The sequence below is a fragment of the Malaclemys terrapin genome, chromosome 10 (assembly GCF_027887155.1).
Source record: "Malaclemys terrapin pileata isolate rMalTer1 chromosome 10, rMalTer1.hap1, whole genome shotgun sequence".
Taxonomy (NCBI): domain Eukaryota; kingdom Metazoa; phylum Chordata; order Testudines; family Emydidae; genus Malaclemys; species Malaclemys terrapin.
In genome coordinates, this window is record NC_071514.1 from 19,374,167 (window position 1) to 19,399,470 (window position 25,304).

At 42.0% G+C, this 25,304-nt stretch overlaps 1 protein-coding gene across 3 annotated transcripts in view; it reads right to left on the minus strand.

Moving 5' to 3' along the window:
• SPPL2A (signal peptide peptidase like 2A) overlaps positions 1–14,728 on the minus strand; it is a 53,469-nt gene extending 38,741 nt beyond the window's left edge. The window contains exons 1-4 of one of the 3 annotated variants that reach the window (XM_054041337.1): positions 14,496–14,728; positions 8,873–8,992; positions 5,011–5,196; positions 4,129–4,218 (exon numbers count right to left, since the gene is read on the minus strand). In XM_054041337.1, the coding sequence (XP_053897312.1) occupies positions 4,129–4,218; positions 5,011–5,196; positions 8,873–8,992; positions 14,496–14,558 (459 nt within the window). In that variant the 5' untranslated portion in view covers positions 14,559–14,728. The remainder of the gene's footprint in view (positions 1–4,128; positions 4,219–5,010; positions 5,197–8,872; positions 8,993–14,495) is intronic. The other 2 variants (XM_054041336.1, XM_054041338.1) reach the window with 2 other exon arrangements.
• Positions 14,729–25,304: the final 10,576 nt, after the last annotated feature.

Below are 25,304 nucleotides of genomic sequence, written 5' to 3' on the forward strand. Positions count from 1 at the left end.
TATAACATCATGTAAGGTCTCCAGCAAAAGACCTGTGTCATACTGGTCATCATAATGATTATGAGATGTATGTTCAGCAAATATGTGAGGAGTTATGTATATATACTAACAATTATGCTCTAAGTTTGTGAGTTAATGCAGGTCACCAAAAGGTGATCCACGCACTGCCATCAGGGAGCTGGAAAGAGAGGAATGCTTCTCTTTCTCTGGCTGGTCATGTGCAAACTGAGTTTTGTATGGTTCACAATGGATGCCCATTTATAGTCTGAGCAAAATGCTAGTCAACAGATTGCAGGCACTGCAGTAAAAAACAAAAACAGCAGGGGTTACCCCATTTGGGATTAAAGACAATGATTTTTTGGAACTACATCTGGGAAGCAGATCAAGCCCAAGTTATCCTTCACCAGGGGGAGGCAGGCTGCCAGTGTGCTTTGCCTCATGAAATAAGGGTCTTGGCCATCCTGGTCACACTGTAACAAGGACTTTAGGTTAAGCAGTATCTTATTAGACAAGAAGGCATCTTGTTAGTTGAGTTTAGGCTTTAGAATGCTTGTTATGATTTTCTCTTATATGGAACCCTTTCCATACAAGAATATTCGGAATATTTCTGTTTGCTACCATATCAATCTCTGTTCTTTATTTATAAACAAGTCTTTTTTAACAAAGAAAATTACAAGTTAAGTGCTGTATATTGAGCAGAGCTTTGTTCTAAGGTGCAACTAGTAAGCTGTGGACAGGGCCAGCTCCAGACACCAGCGGAGGAAGCAGGTGCTTGGGGCGGCCAATGGAAAGGGGCGGCACATCTGGGTCTTTGGCAGCAAGTCCCTCAGTGCCTCTCAGAGGGAAGGACCACCCACCGAATTGCCGACAAAGAATGAAACAGCGCGGTAGAGCTGCCACCGAAGTGCCGCCCATCGCGGCATTATCTTCCCTCCCCCCTCTCCCTTCGCTGCTTGGGGTGGCAAAAAAGCTGGAGCCAGCCCTGGCTGTGGAGTACTGTTCCCTTGGGAACAGCAGGCCTGGTAATTCTGTGAGTGTCCAGGGCAAGGGGCTGAACACCATAGGGAGATGCTTGAAGGACTCGGGGGTTGGAGTGTACCTATAGCATGTTGGTGTGCATGACAGAGAGCGGAGCCCACATGGGTTGAGAACACTTGTGTTGCTGTGGCTGTGACGGTCAAGCAACTGATCCCTGGCAGACACGTACACGGTTTCCTCACACTAAGAGCAGGTGGTAGCAAGGTGCCTCCCAACCTTGGGTAACCCAGAAAGTGTCACATTGTGGAATCTGGAACTACTAGGGGGTGGATTAATGCAAAATCCCAATGCTGTTATGCAGATACCCAGCTGCTGAAGCTTCGCTGCTAAAGGAAAGGGGCACTGACTAGTTTTACCTGTTTCAGGAGGCCTGGGAAACAAAGGCCCCAAAACCATGTAAAGCATTAGCCTGAACTGACTAAGCAGCCTTGATTTTGATCCAACAATGGACATAAACCTTTAACAAAGGGGGCAAACCTACTCAAAGGTTTGAAGGAATTTGACCTACTACATCCCCACATGGAAGTTGGGCGACCTCTGGTAAACTCAGTATGTGTTTAGACTGTTTATTGTTGTGTTATAGGTTTTCTGTGTAACGGTTTTGTCCTAAAATAAGTGTACTGTGCTCTGTGAAAACTGGTTTGGCCACTGTCATTGCTCCTAGAGAAAGAGAGTGAACTGAAGGTGCTGAGCTAGGTCAGACCTGCTGGGATAATCACAGTGAATTGCAGGGGGACTGCAGCCTAAATTCCAGATCTGAGGGGATAGGGCACAGGTCCCTGCCCAGAGAGAGGTGACAGAAGCCTGAGACCGAAGGGGGCAGCCATAGAGCAGACCACAGCGTGGATCTGAGGTGCTGTTACCCTGAAACTGTAACGTTATATACTTATAATGAATTGATATAGTAGGATAACAGCATTTTCCACTGCAATGCAGGAGACATAGACCTGGAAGCAACCTATAATTCATGCTGTGGGAGTACACTAGGCACGCCAAGGAGGGATGATACTACTTCTTGACCCCTTAAACAACTTGAGAAGTTGTACACCTGGCCCATGTACCTGTTAGTCCACTATAATATATTTAGTGCTGTCAAAGTAATCTGAACTGTACAAAAACAAGCAGACACAAAAGGAGGAAGCTGCAGTAGTAAAACATAACCATGGCATGGAAAAGAAATTCTGCAAGGGAACACAGAAGGACAGACATATCAGAGATGATGCAGAGGAAGAGCAAACAGATTTGTGAATAGCCTGGATCTGGGAGAAGAACAAGAAACCGAACATGACAAGCAAGCTTGGCCACAGGGAATACAGTAACTCCTCGCTTAACGTTGTAGTTATGTTCCTGAAAAATGCGACTTGAAGTGAAACGATGTTAAGCAAATCCAATTTCCCCATAAGAATGAATGTAAATAGGAGGGGTTAGGTTCCAGGGAAATAAATATATACACATACATACATACATACATACATACACACACACACACAGAGTATAAGTTTTAAACAAACAATTTAATACTGGTACACAGCGATGATGATTGTGAAGCTTGGCTGAGGTGGTGAAGTCAGAGGGTGGGATATTCCTCGGGGAATGCCTTACTGCTAAATGATGAACTAGCAGTCGGCTGAGCCCTCAAGGCTTAACACATTATTTTTAATGTAGCCTCACACTCTACAAGGCATTATGAATGGAGGAGGGGAGACAGCATGACAGACTGAGACAGACACACACACACACACACACACAGTGTGTCAGAGAGAGAGATGCGCATTGCCCCTTTAAGTACACTGCCTTTTTAAATAGATCAGCAAGTTGAGACAGCAGCTCCTGCCAGCAAGCTCCCTCCGTCCTGAGCCCTGCCATGTGTCCCCCCTGCTCTTTGGAAATGGGGTAAGCGGGGTGCAGGAGGAGGAAGGAGGGGGACACCCTGACATTAGCCCTCCTTTCCTCCCCCGCACAGCAAGCAGGAGGCTCCAGAGAGCAGCTCCAAGGCAGAGGGCAGGAGCAGCACATGGCAGTTGAGGGAGGGACAGCTGAACTGCCAGCAATTGATAGCCTGCTGGGTGGCTGCTGCACAGGGAACTTAGGGGGGCTGCCAGTCCACCCTGGTTCCAAGCCCCCACCAGCAAGCTCCAACAGGCTGCTCTTCCTGCAAACAGTGGACAAAGCAGGCGGCTGCCAGACATTGGAGCATTGTGAAACTTTAAACAAGCATGTTCTCTAATTGATCAGCAATGTAACAATGAACTTACATTAACCAAGACGACTTTAAGTGAGGAGTTACTGTACAGTCGAGTTGCCAGTGGAGATGAGGAAGGGAGGATTCAATAGTGAATGAATGGAGTGTGCTAGCAACATATTGATGATTATTTTACTTTCTATTCAAGAAATATCACAAATTTCAGAAAAATATAATCTCAATTATCTGAACATGAAGGGGCATTGAATACATTTGGAAATCTGAAGTAACTTTTGATGCAGTTAATAGAACTCAGGAAAATTACCTTGTTTTGAATTACTGAGCTTCAGATAATCAAGGTTGTATATAACATGAAAGAAAAGTCAACTGCTACCTGTTATTGGAACATTAGTATTATATATTGCATTGTCACACTATAATAAAAGTAATTCACATGTAATGTTTGTTTTGTCCTATACAGTATCCCATATGTCAAAAGGAAGAGTTGCTGGCTATTGGTCATGACATTTTCAGTTCTATATTCTCTTCTAATTCAGTGTCAGTCTTTTTCTAATCTGTACATTTCAATAAAGTGTAAAAACAGATCCCAGTGCATGAACAAATGGACAACTGAAATAAAGTCTGCTCTATACTATAAGCTGAAGGAACACTCTTACAGATTAGCCTGAAAGAGTCAAAGAGCAAGTTACTGCTTTCGTGACTGAAATCTCAATCTCCTTTCTCTGAAAATGAAGATAGAAGACAGATATTGTCTAAACACTTGACTCAATGAAAAAATATAAACATGCATGCCTAACTGGGCACTACCTGATAAATGATAGATCCTAAATGTAATTATGAAAAAAAATTATAAAATACTGTAATCATTTATGATTTGTGTCACTTACCTGCTGCATATCCATTATATCATTATATCTTACAAGAGCAACTGGAATGGTTACATTTTGTACATCAGTCTTGTTACCTGAAAGAGAAGACTAAAACAAAAAACCAATATGAGAGGACTTGATAGCGTATTTGCAGAACTCAACTCTATATGCAAATTATCCTCTGAATGCCAGTATTTATGTTCACAAACAAAAATCAGCAGACACGATTCAAAGCTATAGAGAAAAACTCTCAGACATTTTACGGAAAACTATGCTACAGACACTGAAAGGCTGACATTATAGACCCAGAGATGTTCTGGTAAATGTCTTATGATTTTATGTAGATAATCAAAACTCAATAGTTTGACTCTGATAACCCACCTTTTAGAACAAGTTTAACTCAGTTTTTTTAAACTAACAATTATTAATAATGATACACTATTAATATTGTATTTTGCTGTATAGAAATGTATTTGCGCAAACTGCAAATGCAAGAATAATATACATAAAGCTATCCAATATTTTAAAAGAGCAAGAAAAATAGGACATGCATGTCTGGCAAAGTGATAAGACATGATCTAAAAGAACTGTTCTTATCTTGCAGTTGTTACTGTCAATTTTTCTCTTTTTGTTCTTCTGTATTAGTTGATATTTTTAGTGATTTTGTTTTCTGTAGCAATGATTGTGTACAGGTACTGGATTATATTAATGCTTAATAAAATGTAAAATTTTCACTTAAAAGATTATGCAACTAAAATTAGTAGAAAATAACAAAGATAACCCTTTTCATCTAGTAGTTTGAGTATATAAAATAGATGACCACAGAGGTCAAAATACAATAAATGCAACTAAGACAATGTCACTTTAACAAAGATTAAGCCATAGAATGTTAGAACTTACTAGACCAGTTTTACTGGCAATCAGCAGTATTTTAGCACCATGACTTTGAGCAGTTCTCGCTTTATCCACAAATGTGCAGTTTCCCCTCATCACTACAACTGCCTTGTCCTTTATTACAAGAGTAGAAGGAACTTCAGAATTACTGCAGAACACTTTGGAGGTCAAGTTCTCCAAAGTACTGGAAGCCTATAAAAATCAAAAGTTATATAAAAGTTAAAACTAAAAATCAAAGATTAGTTTCCAATATGGTTTCTCCCATTTATTTATAAACACAAAAACATTTATTTACAGGGAGTAAATAGACCTACTAAGAAATATAATGGGATAGTTGACTCAGCAATGTGGACTCAAAATAGGAAATCAGTAGGGGGAGAGGAATAAACTTTCTGGGACATGTTCATGTGGGTTCGTTGCAATACGAAGATCACAAAAACAATTTAAAAAGTATAGAAATAAGCAACTAAGTATATTTGAGATTTCTGAACCAGTCCTAACCGTTTTACAGCCTATTCCAAGGCCAATGCTACTCTGTAAACTAGTCTTCAGAATAGGTTTATGATAAGCAGCAGACAGCAACACTCTAAAGAATCCAACTATGTCATACACGAGTTTCACCAGCCAAAGAAGCAGTGACTCAGATACATATCCAAATTCTGGTTCTCTTGCAACACTCACACCAAGACAGTAGGTTAGCCCTAAAACAAAGTACTAGTAGTTTAAATAATTTTTCTGTATATTTAATTTTAGTTTTAAAAACATTTATTAAGTCCTATTTTAAAAAAAAAGCTGTTTTCTTTGGCTAGTCAAGTTATGTTTGGCACAGTAGGTCCTTGACAGAAAAATGGCTGTTACACTTCCCCTGGTTTTGTACAGAGTCAGCCTTGTTTATGAATCATAGAATATCAGGGTTGGAAGGGACCTCAGGAAGTCATCTAGTCCAAACCAGGACCAATCCCCAGACAGATTTTTGCCCCAGATCCCTAAATGGCCCTCTCAAGGATTGAACTCACAACCCTAGGTTTAGCAAGCCAATCAAGGGAAAGAATATTTCTCTTGATTATTTCCAAACCTATAGCATTTACCAATCACATCAAGGGTAGCAAAAGGAAAGGGAAAAAAAACGCTTTAACATATATATGTGGGATTTTTCTAATCTTGGCTCAAGGAGAAGTTTTGACCAAGAGTAAGGCATGGCGATATAAATTCCAAATAATGATTAAAATACTGCCACCTGAAAACCCATTTGCAATTAAATATATTTTAACATTTTACCCAAATGCACATGCTGATCAATATTGGCAATTCTTGTTTTAAACAGATCAAGTTCTAAAATAAGGTGTATTCCATACAAAATCACTTCACTCAAAGTGTCTCCAAGAACACTTAACTAAAATATTTTTAAAATCTAGTTCATTTTTCTCCATTTTGATATTTATTTTTTTGAGATTCATTCAGTCTGGACAACAAAAGTCAATTACACTTTCTTTTATAACCATTTTAACTTTTTTTTGCCAAGAACTGACTTGATACTAAAATATCAGAGTTATGAACACTTGGGGAGTAGATGAGTGTTTAAATCTAAACATGAAACTTTGCTGATTTTTATTTCTCTCAACTTTCATTAATGCATTTCAATATTAGGCTTTGAAAGGTTTTTTAAAAACATTAAAATTTGGTGTCTAAACAGCATGACAATATCATTTGGGATATTGTGGAAGTTGGGCTCACTCTTAAATATATATTCACAGTGCTAAATTTAAAAAATTCTTTATGATTATTTTTGACAGCAAATAAGCAGTGGCACCCATTTAGAAGTTATCCTAATGAGAACATAGAACATAAGAACGGCCATAGTGGGTCAGACCAATGGTTCACCTAGCCCAGTATCCTATCTTCTGACAGTTGCCAGTGACAGGTGCCCCAGAGGGAATGAACAAAACAGGTAATCATCAAATGGTCCATCCCCTGTTGCCCACTCCCAGCTCCTGGCGAACAGAAGGTAGGGACACTCAGAGCATGGTGTTGCAGCCCCGCCCTCCTGGCTAATAGCTATTGATGGATCTATCCTCCAGGAACTTATCTAGTTCTTTTTTCTTCGCCAACCTGAAGTCCCAGTCTTTTTAATCTCTCCTCATACAGAAGCTGTTCCATACCCCTAATCATTTTAGTTGCCCTTCTCTGTTCCTTTTCCAATTCCAATATATCTTTCTTGAGATGAGGCAACCAGATTTGCATGCAGTATTCAAGATGTGGGTATACCATGAATTTATATAGAGGCATTATGATATTTTCTGTCTTATCTGTCTCTTTCCTAATGGTTCTTAATATTCCGTTAGCGTTTTTGACTGCCACTGCACATTGAGCAGATGTTTTCAGAGAACTATCCACAATGACTCCAAGATCTGTTTCTTGAGCGGTAACATCTAATTTAGACCCCATCATTTTGTATGTCTAGTACAGATTATGTTTTCCAATGTGCATTACTTTGCATTTATCAATACTGAATTTCATCTGCCATTTTGTTGCCCAGTTACCCAGTTTTGTGAGATCCCTTTGTAACTCTTTGCAGTCTGCTTTGGACTTAACTATCTTAAGTAATTTTGTATCATCTGCAAATTTTGCCATCTCATTGTTTACCCCCTTTTCAGATAATTTATGAATATGTTGATCAGTATTTGTCCCAGTACAGACCCCTGGGGGATACCACTATTTACCTCTCTCCGTTATGAAAACTGACCATTTATTCCTATCCTTGGTTCCTATCTTTTTATCAGTTACTGATCCATGAGAAGACCTTCCCTCTTATCCCATGACTGCTTAATTTGCTTAAGAGCCTTTGGTGAGGGACATTGTCAAAGGCTTTCTGAAAGTCTAAGTACACTATATCCACTGGATCACTCTTGTCCATGTTTGTTGACTCCCTCAAAGAATTCTAATAGATAGGTGAGGCGTGATTTCCCTTTACAAAAGCCATATTGACTTTTGCCCAATAAATTGTGTTCATCTATGTGTTTGATAATTCTGTTCTTTATTACAGTTTCAACCAGTTTGGCTGGTACTGAAATTAGGCTTACCAGCCTGTAATTGCTGGGATCGCCTCTGGAACCTTTTTTAAAAATTGGTGGTCACATTAGCTATCCTCTAGGCATCTGGGACAGAAACTGATTTACATGATAGGTTACATACCACAGTTAGTAGTTCTGCAATTTCATATTTGAGTTCCTTCAGAACTCTGGGTGAATATCATCTGGTCCTGGTGATTTACTACTGTTACATTTATCAATTTGTTCCAAAACCTCCTCTAATGACATCTCAGTCTGGGAGAGTTCCTCAGATTTGTCACCTAAAAACAATGGCTCAGGTGTGGGAATCTCCCTCACATCTCTGCAGTGAAGACTGATGCAAACATATTTAGTTTCTCTGCAATGATTTTATCTTCCTTGAGTGCTCCTTTAAGAACTTGATCGTCCAGTAGCCCCACTGATTGTTTAGCGAACTTCCTGCTTCTGATGTACTTAAATTTTTTGATGTTAGTTTTTGAGTCTTTGGCTAGTTGCTCTTCAAATCTTTTTTTGGCCTTCCTAATTATACCTTTAAACTTGACTTGCCAGAGTTTATGCTCCTTTCTATTTTCCTCAATAGGATTTAGCTTCCAATTTTTAAAGGATGCCTTTTTGCCTCTAACCGTTTCTTAGTTGTTTAGCCACAGTGGCACTTTTTTGGTCCTCTATGTTTTTTAATTTGGGGTATACATTTAACATAGCATTGATTTTACTCAGTAATTTCTCCTAGAAATTCCACTTGATCCAAAACTGTTCTTGGTTTTATAATTCTTAGACAGTATAGCTACGTAACTACTTACAATGTTATCCAGGGTATTTGGAAGAGATACCCATGAAGGATTGTAACTTATGCAGTAATCCTTTGTTAATGGGGGTATCCCATTTCCAGAAGCGTGCAGGATTCCCTCCTGTGCATTTACCTACAATATGAAGTTTCTGCATTAGATAACACAGTTTACACTATCAGTGGACAAATAATATTCTTCTAAATAAGAACAGGACAACTTAAAAGTTTCAATATCCAAAAAAAGAAATGGAACAGGTAACAAGATTAACCTTGACAACTTGGTTTTGATTCTGTAATGCAGGTAGAAAAGTGGAAAACTGATCAGAGTTTGCATGGCTAATCATAGCAAGGAAACAATGATGCTCAAGTACATTTCAGATGCAGCATATTCATTTTAAACACACACACACACACACACACACGCAACCTAAAGAGATAGAAACCTCCAGGAAAGCATTCTTACATTCTAAACACAAGATTTTACATTCCCTTTAAACTGGAAAAAAGGTTATTAAAAACACAACTGATATAGCCAGCATAGGGGATGTGGTGTACAAATTTATATTACAAGTCATGGGCTCCATCTTAAATACCTTCTCTCATGTGCATAGTCCTCACTGGGAATGCTCATATAAATTTACTTTTGTGAGCAGTAGATGTATGATTAAGCCTTATGTTTTTTCTGGAGTTACAGCAATTCTAAAGATTCAGTCTTGGCCTGGAAGTTTTGATTTGCTGGTTGGTTTGGGGGAGTTTTTCTTTTCTTTTCTTTTTTTTTTTTGTGGGATGGGAGAGAAGGGAGGATAAACACAGCACCCCATATTTGATTTAAATTTTAAACTTAATTCTAAATTGTGGGAATACTTGGTTGCAAATTATTTGGGCACCTGTAAATCAAAGAAGCTATATTTTATACAGGGTGGATTTGATTTAGTCAGGAAGACTCGATTTAATCATGGATTTCTACATAAAAGTGCATGCTTGTTGGTTGATATAACCTTAATACATATTCTTCACAACTCAGAGATAGAGGTAGGTTTCATTTTTAGAAAGTGTACACTATACATTTTTAAGGTGATTTATTTTGAAAACTTTTCAGATGAGTTTTACAGCTATATCAGAAAATTAATGATTGTTTGGTTATTTCATTTACCAAAGGTAACTGAAGCAGATATTTATGAAGTCATTGGGAGGTGAATTATCTTCAATTCAACAGGTTAATCAATAATATTTGGAGGATTTTCTGGCCATGCTGTATTAGGAGGAGATCACTAGACAGACATTTAAATTGTTTTATTTAACTACAACAACAACGTTATGTATTCTGGATTTTTTTCTTCAACAGCAAACATATAATATTTTAACAAAACCAGCATATGAATTTTTGAATTTAGTTAAACATTCAAGCTTTTGAAACTTTTTGAAACTTTTCACTTTTAGAGAGAGATAAGGGATTGACTGTGTACACAAATTTGCAGAGGAACAGTAGGGTTGAGGTCTGTTATTTCTCACCTCTATATATTTATTTATTTAAAAACATTTTTGCTGTTAACAAGTATGTTATCTCTGGAAACACAAATCCACAGTTTGAGAACTGCAAAACTAAGCATCTTTGATGGTATCTTCTAGACCGGGGTGGGCAAACTATGGCCCACAGGACGGATCTGGGCCGTCAGCCATTCTAAGCCGGCCCTTGAGCTCCCGCTGGGGAACGGAGTCTGGGGCTTGCCCCACTCCGGCACTCCAGCCGGGAAGCAGGTTTGGCGGCCGCTCCACACGGCTCCCGGAAGCTGTGGCATAACCCCCCGTTCGACACTCCAGCCGGGGAGCAGGGTCGGGGGCCGCTCCATGCAGCTCCCGGAAGCTGTGCATGGCCCCCCCTCTGACGCACCAATGGGAGCTGCAGGGGCGGTGCCTGCGGACGGGGCAAGGTGCAGAGTCACCTGGCTGTGCAGCCATGTAGGAGCCAGAGAAGGGACATGCCACTGCTTCCGGGAGCCTCTTGAGGTAAGCACCGCCTGGAGCCTGCACCCCTGAGCCTCTTCCCATGCCCCACCCCCTGCCCTAGCCCTGATCCCTCTCCCACCCTCTGAACCCCTCACCCCTGATCCCCAGCCCCAACCCAGAGCCTGCACCCCCAGCTGAAGCCTGCATCCCTTCCCACACCCCACTCCCCTGCCCCAGCCTGAAGCCCCCTCCTGCATTTCTGGCCCCACCCCAGAGCCTGCACCCCCAGCCGGAGCCCTCACCCCCTCCTGCACGCCAACCCCAATTTTCTGAGCATTCATGGCCCCCCATACAATTTCTATTCCCAGATGTGGCCCAGGGGCCAAAAAGTTTGCCCACCCCTGTTCTAGACTGAGCACTGAGTCCCATTGGGAAGACAGAAACATTAACCTAAATAATCTATACAGAAGCTCTTGGAGCCCCATAAGATTGGGTCCCTAATCCATGTACTATTGGAACTCATTTACAAAACTTTTCTTAAACATTACATGAATATATTGTCTCATACTACAAAATTAGAATTTATAATCCCTATTCCATAATGAGATATCTTTGAGCTATATCAAAAAAATCTGATTTAAAGAAAAAAATCCATTTTTTAATTTTTTTTTTAAATCGTTGATTTTTATCCATCCTGATTTTATAGGATTTTTAAGACAGGATTTTATAGTTTATACCATAATGTAATCCTTGTGAGTGTGTGTGCAGGCACAGAATTAAAGAAAAATTAAGATGCTAACGTCTGAAAACTGATTTCTGAAAGTGGTCAGTAACCAAATTTCATAATAATATTCTGAGATAGCACTTTTCACCTGTATTTCTCAAAGCTGGCCACTAACTGACAGAGACAAAGAAGAACTCCAGCTGTGGACATGTTATTGTATGGCAATTCCTATAATTATGTTTTGGCAAGATTGTTGGAGGGGCACATTAGAGGATGGATTCTGAAACTATATTTATTATAAATACTTAAAAGCCTTTTTTTTAAGTTAAATTCTTAATTCCCCAGTTTGATACATACTTGATTAAATATAAAACAAATGCAGACTCATAAAATAGTCAGGTACTATAGGAATTTGTCCACAATAAAGGAAATATGTAACATTTCTTTTCCATGTTCCAGAAAAAGATCTATAATTTAAAAAAAATATATCTAGAAGGTGACTAATGAAAGAAAAGGTGTCATTGCTTGTTTCAGTTAGGTGTTGCCAGAAGAAAGTAATTGACTGGGAACTAAGGGAAATTATGCCATAATTTAAAGCTGGTCATCTTGACTTTTCTTGAAAGAGGCACTTACCTTAACATCAGGAATGAATTAATAGAGCAAAAGGAGTCGGCGAGCCCTGTTGTAGGTTTTAGATTTTTTTGTTATCTGCCAGGTATAGACTTAAGCAATATTAATAACCAAGAGAGAGGTAGAAAAAGAGACGCTTGGAATTTGATGCCTGCCCTGTATATAGGAAGTTCACTAATAGCTTGTATTTCTCTGTGATCTTCTTTGAAAGGCATTAATCATCTCCTATAGCAAACAAGACCTTGGGATAAAAGGAGAAAAAAAAGCAAGAGGTGCTCCTGTGTAGTTGTTTCAGAGTTCTAGGTCTGTCTTGTTTGAATGGCAAAAATTCTTATTAAAAGCAACCCATTTTATCAGGCTCTGAGAGTGAACATGTGCTCACAAAGCAAAGTGTGAAAATAGCCACAGTTTGTTAGTATTTTAAACGTACAGTCCTTCAGTTACTAGATAAAGTTAAGACAGATTTTGAAGAGTTATTTAATGATTTATAATAAGAAATGCCAATCTTTACCTCTTAAACTAAGCCCATTCATCTAAAAATATAAACTCCTGGCAATTAAAAGTCATGATATTAATCATCTTACTTCGAATGGAGACAGGGGCGAGTCTGAGCAGCAAGAACTAGAGGCTTTCACATTAGCCCCTTCCATTATTGGAACTTTCTTGTGTATGAATGAGAGAGGTATAAATAAATATGGTGTTATGAAAGTTGCAGTGCTAATTTTTCATAAGTAGTAATCTTTTTTCTAAACAAGTGATCACTTGTTCTTCAACACTACACTACATTGTTTTGCTAAACGTTCCCAACACTGCTATCACCATTTAACTTCCATTAGCAGTAGCCATAGTTTCATTGTTAATGTATTCAGGCTCTAGGTGACCGCCAGTGTTTTAAGTATGTTGCATAATCCTACTAAGAGCATGTCAATACAACACTATACTTAAAACACCAGCTATACTAAGGTGCCCGCTGTGGAGCTGGTAAGTAGCAACAATAGGTATGTTTATAAAAAGTTTCCTCCTGTTGGAGGAGGCCAATCAGCACTGACCTATGGATAGAATGGACCTCAAAAGATCGGATGTGAGGTTAGAAAGCATCTGAAAGTTTGCATATTTATCTAACATTTTTCTGACCTTTAGTCTGCAGAGTTGGACTGGAAATACCCTGACAATTCAGGCCCAGCTAGAAATACTACCAGGATGGCCTCTGTCATAATGTTTAAAGCAGTTTTACTTCTGATCCCGGACAGGAACTGGAAAACCCAAAAGAGCCAATCCATCTTTTTCAGACAGACATTTCAGATCTTCAACAAAACAAGCTGTGATTGAGTTTTGTTTTGAAAGTGAGCAGAGTTCCCAACAGGGGAGAAAATGACTGGTTCTCATCACAACCAGTTTGCCAGCTGGGATAGAAAGACACCTTTTGCACACAGCAGAATTGACACAGAGTCATATTAGCTCACACAAGCAGCCCTACACCCAAACCCATTCACAACAGCCCACATGACTAGGACCCATGTCCACTACTACCTCATCACCCTACTCCACAGTCTTGCAATTGTGACCTGCAGCTCACACTGCACAGTCCAGGACTGTGAACTCAACCATGCTCCATATGATGCCAACCAACCTCGCCTCAACATGCCATCATGCTACACCCCTCCCCCAGGTCTACCACCCCAGCCCCACACTGCATCTCCCCTCACAGACCCCTGCTAGCCTTTGCCCCCGTTCTCCCTTCCCCAGCTCTCGCACCCCCCTCCGCTCTTCCCACAGCCCCCTGCCGGCCCTCACCCCCCCAGCTTCACTCCACAACCCCCCGCCAGTCCTCGCCCCCCACAGCTCCACCTCTCTCCCACAGTCCTCGCCCCCACAGTCTCCTGTCGACTCTCGCCCCCCCTTTCCCACATCCCCTGCCAGCCGTTGCCCCCCCCTTCCCTGCCACTACACCAGCCCTCGCCTCCCCATACAGCTCCAGCTCTCTCCCACAGCCCTCACCCCCCCTCTTCCCACAGCCCCCTGCCGGTGCCCTCACCACCACCCCCAGCTCCTCCCCCCCTAAAGCCCCCTGCCTGCTCTCGCCCCCCTTCCCCACAGCCCCCTGCCGGCCCTCACCCCCCCCCCAGGTCAAACTTTTCCCCCCCCCCGCCGCCTCTCGTCCCCCCCGCACAGCTCCAGCCCCCCCACCCTTCTCTCCCACAGCCCTTGCTCCCCTCTCTCCTCCCCACAACACCCTGGCGGCCCCGCCCCCCCGTTCCAGTTCTCCCCCACAGCCCCCCCCTCCGCTCCGGCTCACCCCCTAGTACCCAGCAGCGCCCGCACCGCAGCCCCTTACCCGCGGGAGCAGCAGGGCCCAGAGAGCGGCCCACAACAGCCAGGCGCGCCTCATCCCGCTCATCCTCCTCTGCCCGCCGGGGCAGCCGCCGGCACCGGCTCACCCTCCGCCAGCGGCCTTCCCGGACCCGCCACCGCCTGCACAGCGCCGCCAGCTAAGCTCCCCCGAGCGCGCGGCACTTCCTCTTCAGCCGGCTGGGTAGGAGGGGGCTGCCAGGGCGGACATGTGACCGCCCTTCCCCCGCTTCCGGGAGCACTGGGCAGCCTCCTCTTCCTGCTCCTGGGCAGGTTCTGTCCGGCAGCCAGCCCTCGTCCCACTCTGCCCGCCCATCCCCGTAGCGTCGGGCTGGCCTGAGCATGCCTTGCCCAGCAGGGGAGCGGGACCCCGCACGGTCCTAGCCCTGCTGTGCCCCCTCCACCCCAACTCAGGACAAAGCTTTTAGGCGACGAGGGTGGGGATGACGGGGCCGGTCCTTGGTGAAGCAGGGCAGAACTGTTGTCCCTATTGCCCTCCAGCAAAGAGTTTGGCTGCTGCATTGCATTTCTAAGGCCCTGGACAAGGCCACCCCCCCCCCGCTTGCTACTGCCAAGGTGGCCCCTAGCTGGGCCCCAAAATGGGGCCCTCCCCCAATTGAGTGTTTCCCCCTTCTGACAACTGCAGCATCCCTCTGGAGTGTTGCTGCTGCAACATTAAACAAGGAGCCTGTGGAGCATGCAAAGGGTTTGTGTGATGGCTTCAGTTTCTGTTGCCAAACATAGGACCCCTGCTTGTTGCTGAGCTTGCAGGTGGCCTTCACTGCCCCCTCAAACACATATACACTCAGGCTAGGCTTTCTGTACTACCTTCCACACTTTGCCCCCTTCTGGAGGCTCCTTCCTTTACTGCTGTCTCTATACTCTCCTCCTGTAATTAGGGAAACAGCTGATGTGCCTCCCACTCCACACCATAGCTCTGTCTCCTCCTGTTTGATGCTTTTTTTAAAGTCCCAGCACTCAAGTAAGAACATGACATTCTCAGCTTTAATTTTTAAAGAATAAGTTTGTAACTCTATATCCCTCCAAGGATAATGGCATATTCCACTGGTTTCTTCATGGGAGACTGATCTCTGTGTTTACTCCTTTTCCTGCCAAGGACAGAGCAGAAAGGGAAAGAGAAACTCTTTTCAAAGGCTTTGGTAAGCAAGTGTTGCTGTAGAATCCCACCAAAACTCACAAGGGCTGTGAAAGAGGCAGGGGTGCTGGAACAATTTGTATAGTGGGCATGCTGAGAGCCATTGAACTCAACTAAACCCCATATATAATGGAAACCACTTCAAGCAAGGGGTGCAGCAGTACACCTAGTTCCAGCACCTATGGAAAGAGGGAAGGCAGAAAAGTGAAACAACAGACAAAAATGTAAAAGGGGATTAAATTACACTCAGCACAGTGGGAGGGTGGGAAAATGGCTAGAGTTGGGAGGGTAGAGCACTTGGTATGAAATCAATCAGTCCATTGGCTCTTTGATGAAAATTGTTTTCATACTAGCCACTGGAGTGAGCCCACCAAGTCTTTACATAGAGCTTTGGATCAAGGTTGCAATGGTTCCAAAGGAACACAACTTTGGACACTAGTTTCCAACTCCAATTGCATATGAAATAGTGACCTAAAAATGACAAGCTCTGTTACCAATATTCCAAGCCATCAAGTCCCTGATGTATATCTCAGCGTGTGCTGCCTTTCCTTTGTGGCACCTGACAATTTCTGGATAATAAACTAATAGCCTGTCTGTTACTCATTTTTAATAGAACTGCTCTGAAACTCTTATTTATTCTTTATACATCACTATAGTTGTATGGAGCTAACCAAAACTGAAAACAAAAAGCCCAATCATGCAAGATGCTCAGCACCTGCCAAAGTGTGAGTCAAGGACACTTAGCACCTCTCAGCATCAGGCCCAAGATCCCTGTAATCTTTTCTGATGAGCATATATGACTCTTCATTAAACCCTTTTCAAATTTGATTCATCATATGGTAATGGGAATGATGACCGATGAAGGTAGAGATTTCTTTTATAGCAACAACACTGAAAAAAAACCAGGGAAAATCATTGATACGATCAGCTTGTATATTGGTTTCAAGAAGGTGAAGTAACTGGGGAACAAATTCAACAAATTTATAAAACTAATGTATTCATGAACAAACAATGGTTATTTTTGTTTTATGGGGGAAGGGGGAGAGGGAAGAGAGCTTGTGTGCATGTGATTTCCCCCTCATTGCATATGGTGGATTTAAAAACGAAATAGAAATAAAAATGTAGCATCCAGAGCAATTCCCCACCCTATTGTTGCAAGTTTACAGTAAATCACATTTTGGCCCTAGAAACTTGAATCATCTTGAAATGTAATTCTGTAAATAATTACTATTTTGATCTACAGAAGTTCTTTTTACTTTGACTATGCCAAACAAGCATTTTTTCTCAGTAACATTCAGAACTTTGTTCCTGTGTCAGCAACAGCTAGATTGCAAGTGGTCCATTCTCCCATTTTAGCATGCTTAAACAGTGAGAAGTAATGAGACATTGCGACAGACTGACAATATCCTGAACAAACCTTATGGAATTAAAATAAACTGTACTGAATTAGGGTTAATACTTTTGGGGTACTTTGTATTAAAAATGCAATTGTGCAGGTGGTGTTGTGGCATTATATGTACCTTCTCTAGTAGGGAGGGGGATGGTAATGAACTTCCTCCATTATCAGCCTTTGAAATCATTCCCCCTGGAAAAATATGGATGTATGACTTGTTCAAACTGGATTTTCTAGAGATCATGTGTTTCTAAAAGGTATACTCTAGGAATTATTTTGGGGAAATTCTATGGCCTGTCTTATACAGGAAGTCAGACTAGATGATCACAATGGAACCTTCTGGCCTTGGAATCTATGAATTTATTTTGTTGAAGAATCTAGGTGGTTTCCATTCACATATTTTTGCTGGTATGTTGTAGTGCTGACTTTCTTACAAATGTCAGCTTTAACTAGGGAGATATTTTCAGGTACCAAAACCCACTCCTGATAATTATGAGTACATTTCAGATCAGGTTCTGGCCTTAGTTACAGCAGTGTAAACCCAGAGTAACCCTACTAGTTTCATTTTAAATCAGTGGGGCTATTCCCATTCACACAACGGTAACTGAGATCAGAATCTCTGTCCCTCTCTCCAAATAAGTAGAAAGATGATCCCCTTTGTGCTGGCAGTGGCAGTAGGTTAATATTTTTTAGGTCAGCCACCTGGCTAGGTACAGAAAAGCAATCCCAGAATTAAAGTAGAGCACACATATTCTTAATAAACTATTGATTATGTATGTAGATGAAGACATTCCAGCATTACTTCACTTAGAGGAAAGGATGTTATTACTTTACCATCTTATGTGGAAATTAGCATTAAAGGGCATAACTTCAATGGGAGCTTTGCTTGAATGAGTGGGCCTTTAGTAATAATCTACCCACATAACCTTTTTGCCTGTCCAGTTTAGTTTTATATAGAAGTATCATAGGTGAATTTAACATTAGTCAATGTAAAAAAATTAAAAAAATCTAGAAGAGCTTCTTGCTTTCATTTTCATGACAATTATTTTAAAATACAATAGCCAAACCCTCTAGTAATTAGAATATTTGGAATACGGGTTTGAAGCCTGTAATTACTGTGACATTTTAGATAGGTGACTAGGGACACAGAGCTGGCCCTTGTGTACATAGACTGCTGCCTTCTACTAGACAGAATTTGAGCTACCAGGTGGGCGAGGTAATATCTTTTATTGGACCAATTTCTGTTGGTGAGAGAGAAGCTTTTGAGTCTTTTAAGTCTAGGAAACTTAATCAGACTGTCACAGCTAAATACAAGGTGGAACAGATTTGAGCAAAGTTCAGTTTGTTAAGTTTAGAAAGCATTTTATCTTTATTTTTCTTGTAACTATTTCTGACTTTAATACCTCATTACATGTACTCACTTAAAATCTCTTTGTTATTAAATAAACTTGTTTTGTTCTTTAATCAGAAGTAATCCAGTGTTGTGAATTGTTTTGGTAACTTCATTTAAGGTGGCAAGCTGTTGAGTATTGATCCCCTTAGAGGGGCAACAGACCTAGTATATCTGGACTGTTCAGGAGAAGGCTGGACAGTGCAAAACATGTTTTTTGGGGGGAAATTCAGGAATGAGAATGTCTTGGGGTCACCCTGCAAATAGTAACAAAGGCTGCTGGAAGCCAGTGTGGTTGGTATTTGCTGACACTCTGCTGGGGTCAGAACTGCTGGACCAAGACTGTGGCTTTACACAGACACTCAGGGTGTAACCTGCATGCTGGCAGGCTGATTATGAGTGACCCAAAGTTGGAAGTTACAACAGCGAAGGATTGTGAGGTAACCAAGGTCACAGAGCTACTCACAAACAGATGTCACACTAACAGCTACAGGAGATTCTGCCTTAGCTGAAGTAGAAAGGACCTACACTTTTGGAGCAGACTTATAGCCTTTTGGTCACTTGTTTTCAGTGGCCATGGTGTATAACATGAACAACAGCCATGAAGTAGGCACTATGGGTAATTCCAATAAATAATATTAATAATACAGGGCCAGATGTTTTACAGTATTCATTAATGTCTTCAGGGCTGGATTAAGGTAATCCAGGACCCAAGGCACACCATGGCATAACGCCCTTCATGGCTCTGTCCATGTAGCCCTGTCTCTGGGCTGTGATCCCACCCCTGACTTGGGAGTGGCAGTAGCAATAGGTTCCCCCATCGCATCCCAGAGAGTGAGGGGCTGTGGTCTAGGATGCACGTCCCTTGGGAGCAGCAGGTGTTCCCCCACACACACCTTGAGAATAGCTGGGTACCTTCGGTCCCCCAGAGAGGCCAGGCAACAGGGATGCGCCTCCCAGTATTTTACACTCCCAACTCTTCTTGGATGAGCCAGTCTAGCCCACTGCACACCTTTTCCCTTGCTAGACCAGTACTGGCAGAGGGCTCCAAGTGCAGTAGGCCTTGGAATTAATACCACATTGAGATGCATGGGGCAATTCATACTTCTCAGAGGCATCACTTCAGGTTCTCTGCAGACTTAGATATCACTGTATCAGTTACATTCAGATTAGGTTTTGTTTGTTTTGAAATCAATTAAATGGCTGGAAATTATCTTAATGGAGAGGTAAAGTTGCTTAGTGGTAAGTTGTCCCCTTCCAGAACATTGCGCTGAGTAAAACCCAAACTTCTGAAAACCCATAAATGAAGAGGTAAGATTGCTCATGCAACCTTAACTCTGCCCTCATTCAACAATGCCCTAATATGCCCCATTAACCCACATACCTGTACTCTGCCAACCCCACAATTCACCCAGGACAGTCGGAGGGCACGGGGGAGGGGTTGGCGTGCATGGAGGTTGCAGTGCACTGCCACAGCTGTGGAGTGCAAGGGGATTGGAGTACAGGGTGTCAGATTCACTGGCAGGGCTGGGTCTTTAGGGGGTGAGGTGTACTGGCAGAGCTGGGGATTCAGGATATTTAGGGTGCACGGGCAAAGCTGGGGCTGCAGGGGGGTTGGAGTGCACTGGCAGAGCTTGGGGGCATTATGCCTCCTTCACCTGAGCCCTCAACCTCTCTCACCATTCATCCCCTTCCCCAGAAGCCCTCTCCCTTCATTGCAGCCCCAAACTGCTCTTTTCCCTACCCCCTCCCCCACTCCTCTGCCCCCTAATGCCTCTCCCTGTGCAGGACAAATTCACTTCTAATTCCCCCCTCACACACACACACAATACTTTAATTCCATTCAGTCCAAATCTCTCTTTGTCATAGGTAGGACTGGTGATTAATTTATCCTTAGCTATGTTATGGCAGGGTAAGTTCACAGCCATCTCAAGATCTGTAATTCATTCAGTCATTAATACCTATTAGTTTAACAATACAGAACAATAGAAGGATACAAGTTGTGGTGGTGGGTCTGTAACTAAGGAGCCCCTTGGTCAAATAACCCAAAATCTGGGTCACTAATGCTACCCTGTCACCCTATGAGGCACCTCAAACTTCAAAACAATCTGATTAACGGTTTGGATTTTAGAGCATTTCCAAGAGTTGAGCTTCAAAGCATACTAAATGGCAGGAATGGAAACATTCTAGCTGTTTTTCTGTATTGGCACATGTACAGTATAAAAATGTACTTTTTCTTAAATATTGTTCTCACTTTGGGTCTCCTAAAAATTTAGTGGGATTCATGCACTACCTTGGGAATACCATTTTGATCCACTAATAATGAATAGTTTGAACTCTAACACTGGGTAAAAACAACCAACCAACCCCACGTAGAAGCTTTTAAAAAAAAAAAAAAAAATGGCTATTTTTTCCACAGCTCATATCTCCAGAACCCCACTCTCAGATTTTTCCACTAAATTTCAAACAAATCCAACTAAGCATGTCCATTTTTAGAGGACTTAGAATAGTCAACCTTTTAACAGATGTCTTGATACAGCTTTAACTATGACAGTGCTGGCGTGCTGTTATAATGAAAGCTAAGATTCTGATGTAATCACACAATTCCATGAAGCTAGGTGCCAGTCTGTAATGCCTATGCATTAACCCCACCCTGATGGTAAATAGCATGAGTCTTCCTACAGCCTACGTAACCTAAAAGGTTAAATAACAGTTGCAGCATTAATTTAAAAAGTGTTATGGGAAACAGCTCTGCTTCTCTAAAAACATTCCACTGCATTTACTCTTTGTTTCCTGCCCTAAAGCCAATTTGTAATCTAATGAGCCAACTAGCTTTCTATTTCAGGACTCCACTCCTTTGACATTAACTCTTTAATACTGGAGTCATTTCTCCTAAATTGTCTAGGGCTAAAGGACTCTACCTTCAAAAATTACAGGCTACAATTATGGACTAGTGGAACATGTTGAAGAGTTAGAAGGGAGCTCTATCAGTGCTTTTAAACAATGTGATCTATTGAAAAGAGAAATTTTTAGAAAGAAGACAACATCACAAAGTACAGGAGCTGAAACCCTGCTCAAAGCAAGCACTCTGATGTTTAATCCTTCAAAAAGCCAATAATCTAGTGCAGCTGTATAAAACAATATTTGGTCAGTGCAGGATATCTGGAAACCTTGCAAAATACAACCCGGAGGAAAGAAAGCTTTGACAGCAGAGTAAAATAGCACCATGTCCTCCCCCTATCCTCCACCCCCCTGCCCCTCATGAATCTTACCTCCAACAGCAATTACGAAGCACAGATAAGTAACATTTGATCTTGGACTGTTAAGCTTCATGACAATTCCACAAGACTGAGACCAAAGTAATGTCCAAAGACAACCCAAAACAGTCAGGTATTATAATCTTCAGCTACAAATAAATAAATAAAATAAATAAAATCTACTTTTCCCAAATTACTGTAATTCATAGATTCTAGGACTGGAAGGGACCTCGAGAGGTCACCAAGTCCAGTCCCCTGCCCACATGGCAGGACCAAATACTGTCTAGACCATCCCTGATAGACATTTATCTAACCTACTCTTAAATATCTCCAGAGATGGAGATTCCACAACCTCCCTAGGCAGTTTATTCCAGTGTTTAACCACCCTGACAGTTAGGAACTTTTTCCTAATGTCCAACCTAGACCTCCCTTAATAACTTATATAAAATATACTTAAATTAAGAATCCCCCTGCCATCCCTGCCCCCTGGCTCATCAACGATAGACAAGGAACTTCTACTGTACCGATAAATTAAAAACACTGATTTAAGTATGAAGAATATCTAGTGTTTTCTGAAATAGTTTGTCTCCATTCCCACAGAATGGACATTAAACTTAACCGATTACCATATTCTCCTATGCCCAGTCATTGACCTGCAGCAGTAGTACAGTAATTACTATAAAAGGGAAGCTAGTTTCTGTGTTAAAGATTATCCTATGATAGGATATGCTGACATCTCATTAAAAACACAGCATAGCACTATGCAAGTGATAGTAAATGCTTACAGGAGGTATCTGATAATACTTTGAAAAAGAAAATAGTATTGGAGTCTGGATTTTTGATAACCTGCCATATTTGACTTTAGATGCAATGATACCTATGCTTTGCTCCCCACTATATCTAGTTCTTACACCCATAATATAAAACATAGAAACTATTCCAAACAGCTACCTCTGATTCATTTGAAGAAATCCATAGTATTAGGACTGTGGCACTGTTATATACATACGGCCTGATCCTCTTCTCCCTTATACATTGTGTTATTCCTTACACCTGTGAAAAGTGAGTATAAAATACTACCAAGTCAGAATTTTGTACAGATGTGAGTATATAAGGTACAAAGGAGCGAAAGAATGAGGCCATTTACATCTAGTTTGTGGCCGACCATACTTCACCTAGGCGAATTTAAAAATAACCTGAAGCGTGTGGATGGGGAGACTAGGACTAAAGGAAGGGAAAAGATTGCTCCTTAGTGCAGAGATTTGAGTTCTTACAACTAAAAGGAAGGATGTAGGAGCAACCAGAAGCTTAAGCAGGAGTATCCTCTTTCATACCCTTGAGGATCTCTAGTCTGGCCCACATGAACACACGGAGAGTGGCAGCCTCAGAAATCAGCAAGGATTCCTTATACAGCTTTGCTGGGGATTTGTGGCCTTAGGATCGCCATTCCCTAAGGAGAAAGGGACCCAGTTTCCACAAGACTTTGGAGCAGATGGGAACCATGACAAGCCAACTATTCTGAGGAGGTGAACTGGAGAACAGACATCATCCTGGACTGAGGAGATCTTGGTGTATAGGACCCAGGACCTCAGCTGGGACCCTTCACCTGCTAGCTGGCAGGCAACAGATTCTGAGAGTTTACCCCATCTGCATGTGGATCACTGGTGGGCTTCAAGGCCAAAGCTTTACAGATTCATTAGTTCAACAGGAGAGACATGCTAGGGGAGCAGCTCTTTTTATGGCAGATAGGGTATGAGCTGGTCCGAGCGTTCACTGATGTTGGGTTGATTAAGCAATTAATTGTGGCCAGATTTGAGCCAGGCATGAGGTGGATCATCACTACACTGCAAGGCTGAAGCCACTTATCTTCAATGTTATGGCACTCAGGGCAGGTTGGAGCTGGTCCCAGTGCTTGTTGATGCTGCTTGTAATGTTGGCTTAAGCAATTATGGGCTGGACATCAACTGGTGGATCACAACTGAGCTTCAAGGCTAGAGCCATTTGCCTGTGATGGTATGGTAGGCAGGGCATGAGCAAGTCCAGCACTCATAGATGGCAAAGCTACAGTCACCTGGTGTCCTGAGATTATTCACTGGGGTGAAAATGATTTTGGGTAGTGCATTGAATTAAATTTAAGGACTAGGCTACAGAGAGATGTGGAGTTATTAGATAGTTTGGTCTTATCCTCCATTAGTTTAGTCAGGGATGTGCATAAGATGAGTTTGGGGAAAGCCACTGAGCCACCCCATGTCAACAGGGCAAGAAAATGTGAGCTATGAGGTAGCCAGGATAATTGAGAATTTTTTGGGGAGGAGTGGGAAGAGGGAGAAGACAGTGATATCTGATACAATGGCACTGAGCTCTTTAGGAAGAATGGAGTTTGGTAGATGCTGGGGCTGATAGTTGGCTCCATGGCATTAAGGATAGGGTCAGGCAGGCGATGGGGGTACCAGGCATGGTGGGTGTGGTGTGCATCCATACTAAAATCACTGGCACTTGCTATAGCCAGTACAGGTAAAGGCTAAAAAGAACCAAAATTGCCCAGTTGGATCTTGTGCTTATAAGAGAGGCACTTGAAATCTTTTTGGACCGAAGATTCCCCTGCCCCACCTTGTGGCCTCTGTCAGACTACCCCTCATTAGATTGGCGGGGGTGGGGTGGAGAAAGGTTTCAAAAGTGAAATGAGTCTGTGGGATAAACCAAGGAGGGTCTAGCCTGACTGGGTGGGGCTTATGATAGGAACCTTGTAACCAGATAAATGGCTGGTTCATGAAAGCTGGGATGGGCAATGTAGTGCCCCTCCCCAGCTATAAAATAAAGCCTGCTGTTTAAGCCCCTCCCTGTCAACCATTTGCCTGCTTGTGCTGGTCACACAGAAGAGGGGTGTAATGAGGTATGGATAAGTAGCAGATGGAACAGGATTACCAAAAAAAGCTCAATTTACACACTCTAAGACTAGCATTGAATTGATGCACTATTCTGTTTTTTCAGCCATCAGCATACTATGTTAAAACTGGTCTTCAAGAAGGTGAAGGCTGTTAACTTTGCTTCTGTGGTAAGAAAATTGTACAGCTTTGACTAGTTGAAGTTGGCCATTTAGACACCATGAATCTGCCAGCAGAGCTAGCCATCTCCCACTGTTATCAACAGGGCACTGTATCTCTGCTACTCATAGGACACTTAACACTACATTGACTAGAGGGAATGAATATTACCCTGCTAGCTTGTCTAGAAAGTGTGGATTCCCTCAAGACTAGGGCTTAAATTCAGCTGGAGCAGAGCTGTAGTAAATATTTTCAAATCCCTTGGAGTTTTTAGTAGCATAGTGGTGGGGAGAGGACCCTTGCTCAGCCCATAAGATCAGTAGAGATTAAGTGCTGTCAGCCTGAGTTCCTGGTTTTTACACCACTAACAATAAGATATGTTCTTTATCACAGCTATTAGAATTCTGAAACTGGTTATGCCTCCTTTGTCTAAGGTGTGGTGGACAAAATGTTAATTCAGGCTAATAAAAAGTTACATTAGAACCTGCTCACGCCAAGCTATTAAGGGAGCATATGGTTCTTTTTCAAGTGTGTATAAAATACAAGCAGAAGTAA